The sequence below is a fragment of the Engraulis encrasicolus genome, chromosome 3, assembly GCF_034702125.1.
Source record: "Engraulis encrasicolus isolate BLACKSEA-1 chromosome 3, IST_EnEncr_1.0, whole genome shotgun sequence".
Classification (NCBI taxonomy): Eukaryota; Metazoa; Chordata; class Actinopteri; order Clupeiformes; family Engraulidae; genus Engraulis; species Engraulis encrasicolus.
The window spans coordinates 15,388,730-15,393,479 of record NC_085859.1 but is presented as its reverse complement, the minus strand read 5'-3'; the positions used below and the strand labels follow the sequence as shown (position 1 = coordinate 15,393,479).

General features: G+C 46.3%; 1 protein-coding gene across 1 annotated transcript in view; it reads right to left on the bottom strand.

Moving 5' to 3' along the window:
• Positions 1-2,817: 2,817 nt before the first annotated feature.
• The window catches only part of LOC134445254 (fucosyltransferase 7), a 3,094-nt gene continuing 1,161 nt past the window's right edge, over positions 2,818-4,750 (bottom strand). Inside the window, exons 2-3 of the mRNA XM_063194329.1 lie at positions 4,570-4,750; positions 2,818-3,831 (exon numbers count right to left, since the gene is read on the bottom strand). The exon at positions 4,570-4,750 is cut by the window's right edge and continues 482 nt beyond it. Coding sequence (XP_063050399.1) covers positions 3,265-3,831; positions 4,570-4,750 — 748 coding nt within the window. The 3' untranslated portion in view covers positions 2,818-3,264. The remainder of the gene's footprint in view (positions 3,832-4,569) is intronic.

Here is a 4,750-nt window from a genome sequence, read left to right as displayed (position 1 = left end):
TTAAGATGGAATCCTTCATTGGGAGCACCTGTTCTGATACTAACTGACAGTTAGTATTGAGCCTTTAACAGGGGAGAAAATGAGAATGAGTTTTTTGTCTTTACAACATCGTTGTAAAAAAACTAAAAGGAGTTGGCACGTGTCCTTTTCACAGATCGGAGTCATGCTTGTGATCTCTCTAACAGTCTTTGAATGAAGTTTATAGGTTAAATTTTTCAGGCACAAATGGACCTCCGTGTGGGACATGCGCTGATCTCTTGAAAAATGCACTTTTCAAAAGACTGGGATTCTCCATAGAGCCAGGCCTGTTTTTTTTACAAACCTGCCATTTAAAAAGTATTGGGAGTTGGGAGATGAAACTTTCACAATTTGGAGACATGCCATAGAGCTCGCTAACAACGCGTCAACTAAACTTCTAGGTGAAAGTGTTGATGTTTTATGACCGAAAAAGCCTCCTACACTCTAATGTCTAGAGTGGCGGAACCTTGGTTCATGAAGGTTCCACCATGGTTTTCAATGGAGACCCAGGCTTTCACAAAATCGCCAAAAACGGGAAAACGACAAGAGACACGGAGAAGCCTATTGATATACGCGATCTCTAAGCCGAGCCGGTCGTTTTAGTGTTTGAACGGTGTCTCTATCTCGAAAGGCCCAGGAGGAGATCCATTTTCTATTTTACTGCTGCCCTGCACAAGACCAATAATAAATAATAAATAAATAATGAAACAGGACTTAGAGATTACTATAAACGGGCCTTGCTCTGCAAGGGCCATGCTCTGCATGGTCCTTGCTCCGCAAGCCCGCTTAATAATAATTAACAGGACTTAGAGATTACTATAATCGGGCCTTGCTCTGCAAGAGCTCTGCTCTTGCTCCGCAAGCCCGCTTAATAAAGTTGACCACCTTGCAATATCCAAAGGAAAGTGCTGAAAATAATGATTGAAATGTACATACAGAGTCTATGGCTGGGAAAATTAGGCCTATGTTAGGTCCTGTCAGGGTTTTCACAGTGGATTACAGACCAGAAGGCCTACTGAACAAGATTCAACAGCTGGTTGCCATCTGAAATGTGCTCCAAAATTCAAAATGTTCTCTGTTTTTCAGAATGGCAGACTTTCATACATTTTTCTCAATACTATAAGACCATAATTATCAATAAAGACAACCTATTTTCAGTGAAATTCTGTCCTATTTCCTATCTACAGACGTGAGTACAAAGGTTGGCAACAGAATGATGTAAATATATATCTTGCCCCTTTGAAATATCCAAAGGATTGTTGTCAGAAAATAATTTAATTACACATACACAGTTGACTGCTGAAAAAAGGCTATTGACCTGCCAAACTTTTCACATTAGATTACTGACCAAAAGTTTTTCAGGCCTACATTTTTTTGCATAAAGCAAGGGTAAATTTGCTTGCGTGTGTGCCCGCGCGTATCCCCCGCTCATCTTTCCCCTGCTCTACAGTGTCTTTCCCCCACACACTATTCTGCCTCCCCCACCCCCTCACTCATCTCCCCCCACACACTATCCACCCCCCCACACAGGTTTCTGTCCCCCAACCCCCTCACTCATCCCCCCCATATCACTCTGCCCCCCCACCCCTCACTCACCCCCCACTATTCTGCCCCCCACGCTCACCCCCCCCCGACTCATTCTCCCCCCACAGAATACTCGCCCACCCCCCATCCAATGTGAAAAGTTTGGCAGGTCAGCCCCCCCTGACTCAACTTCCCCCCCCCACACACACACACACACTATTCTGCCCCCCTGAACCCCCCATACTATTCCCCCCCACCACCTCACTCATCCCTCCACATACTATTTTGCCCTCCCACCCCCTAATTCAACCCGACTCGGGCCCCCCATGCCCCACTCTGCCCCCTGCGCCCGCTCACCCCCTCATAAATCCCCCCCCCCCCCACCTTACCCCCTAACACCCCCCCCCCCCCCCCCCAACACACACACACACACACACACACACACACACACACACACACACACACAACACACACACTCCCGGTCTACTACTGTGTCTATGTCAGTGTATGTAAAGAAGCACACTGGCCACACACACTTGAGAAAAGCGCACTCAGGCACACACATACACATACACATACAAACGCACATCATTTGACAACATTCAATCATTTGACAGCATTCCTTTGGATATTTCGAAGTGGCAAGATTCATGCCTTTTTCTAGACAACCATTATACTCACGTCTGTAAGGAGATAGGACAATTTAACTGAAAAGTAGGTCATCTTTATTGATAATTATGGCCTTACAGTATTGAGAAAAATGTGTGAAAGTCTGCCATTCTGAAAAACAGAGAACATTTTGAATTTTGGAGGACAAAGATGGCCCCAAGTTTTAATCTTTTTCAGTAGGCCTTCTGGTCTGTTATCCACTGTGAAAACCCTGACAGGACAATAGGCCTAATTTTCCCAGCCATAGACTCTGTATGTGCATTTCAATCATTATTTTCAGCCCTTTCCTTTGGATATTGCAACGTGGCCAACTTTATTTTCATTTGTTTTAGTATAGTCAACCTTTGTAAACATGTATGTAAAGAAATAGGACATAATAGTGCTGAAAGCAGTTAATCGTTCATGAATATCACCTTATAGTACAATGTAATAATGCATGAAAACAAGTCATTTTGGAAAATGGCGGCCATATTGAATTCTGAGCAAAAATTGACGTGGCCCCATGTTTTAATTTCTTCCAATAGGCCTTCTGGTCAGTAATCCATAGAGAAAAGTGCGGTAGGACGAAAGGCCTAATTTTCCCAGCTGATGACCTGTCTATAATGGCCACCAGTTTGGCTTCAGGGCATAAATTGCTGCACATTATGCACAGTCATTTTAGGGAACACACATATTATTTATTACACTATTGTTACTGGTTATCACTGGTCCATCACTGTCACTCACCAATGTTAAATGTTCAGTATTATTTATTACTTCATCACTTTACTGGTATTGGACCATCACTGTTACTTGTCCGGTCGTGCACTTGATGTCAGTCTGCAAATGTCAGTCCTGTGTATGTCTATGTTGGCCAAATTTGCGTCTATGTGTCCCTAGTATCGTAAAGGACCAGTCCAATAGCTCAGCGGAGCACTAGCCTACTGATACTGTATGAGGCGTCGGGAGGGAGGTTTGCTAACGTTCCACGACACTCTGCTAGTTGGCGTCTGTTACACGGGGATTATAAATGCAGTCAATTTAGGCCATTTACCATTCGTGAGTGTTTCATTTTTATTCCTTCTTGGCCCAGCCATGTAAGTCGTGGTACACCTTGAACGGAGGTAGCTCGTTGTAGCGTTTGCAGATATGGCATAGCCTCTCCCTCCAGTCGGAGGGCACGTGGACGTCGTACTTCTCACGCCACCTGAAGTACGACTCGTAGTGGGTCCTGTTGGCGGCCAGCCTCTTCAGAAAGGAGCCCAGCTCCTTGGCGCTGCCAAAGTCATCCACGTGGATGAAGGAGTCACGGGGCACGAAGGCCTCGTAGTTGGACCGCGGCGGGCCCAGGACCACAGGCACGTTGGCCGCCTGAAAGCTGTTCCTCCACAGCTTCTCCGTGATGTAGTCCCTGGAGACGGAGTTCTCGAAGGCCAGGTAGAAGTGGCACCGGCCGACGGTGGGCAGCAGTTGATCGGTAGCCAGACGCTTCTTGTTCGCCGCGCCGTAGACGTTGATGGGAATGTGTTTGCGTAGCTCCAGGTAGACGTGAGACCTCCGGTGGTGACGCTTGAAGTTGCTGACGACCCAGCTGGCCAGGCACGTGTGGTTCTCCCAGGGAACGACGAAACTGTGAAGGGGCTTCCCATATGGAAAGGATATTGCAAAATCATACACAAGTTTTACATGTTTTTACAAGTTTTACAAATTCATTTATATGATAGTGAGAACAGATATAGGCCTACATTTTTTGGTAAATTTACTGAAAGTGCCCCCCTTTGAACACAGATGGATACAGAATTAGGCCGGCCGCACATTGGCCTAATGTCCCCTAAGGGCTTCCGCACACCGGCTCCGAATTCAAAAATTCGATTCCATTGTTTTCAATAGAACCACGCACACTGGCGCCGATGTCTGCGGACATTCACCGATGACGGATAGCAATTAGAGACAAGTTCTATTTTGTCGACGCCGCCCATTGGGGGTAGGGGTCTGAATTCTGTCGGAAGCAAAAGTGCGCCGCAGTGCTGTCGGAGCCAGTGTGCGGCCGGCCTAAACCAAATTTCACACGAACATAGCATTGATAGTCAATACTTCTCTAATTGCTAGCCGACATCGGCGAATGTTCGCGGCCATAGGTGCCAGTGTGCGGGTTATATTGAAAACAATGAAATCGAACTTTTGCCCAGCAGTGCTCAGCACTTTGTCGGAGCCGGTGTGCGGAAGCCCTTATTAGGTTAAACTTGTATGAATAAAGTACAAATTGTACATGGTATTTACAGATAATGTGTATGATAAGCTACAATTACGTTCTTTGTATGCTTCATATAATGTTTTGTTCATATAATAATTCTGTGTGAGAAGACCAAAAGGGGCCACCTTTTTCTCCCCGTGTGGGTCTATCCTCTGTGGTCGTGGAACCATTCTCCCGTATGGCATGGGGATGTCCGCGTCCCGTCGGTAGCTCATGGTCAAGTTGAAGAGGTGGTTGATCTTGGTGAGGTCCCTGTTCACTGCCGGGGGTTCGAGAGACAGCCACACCCACTTCTGGCTGGGTGGG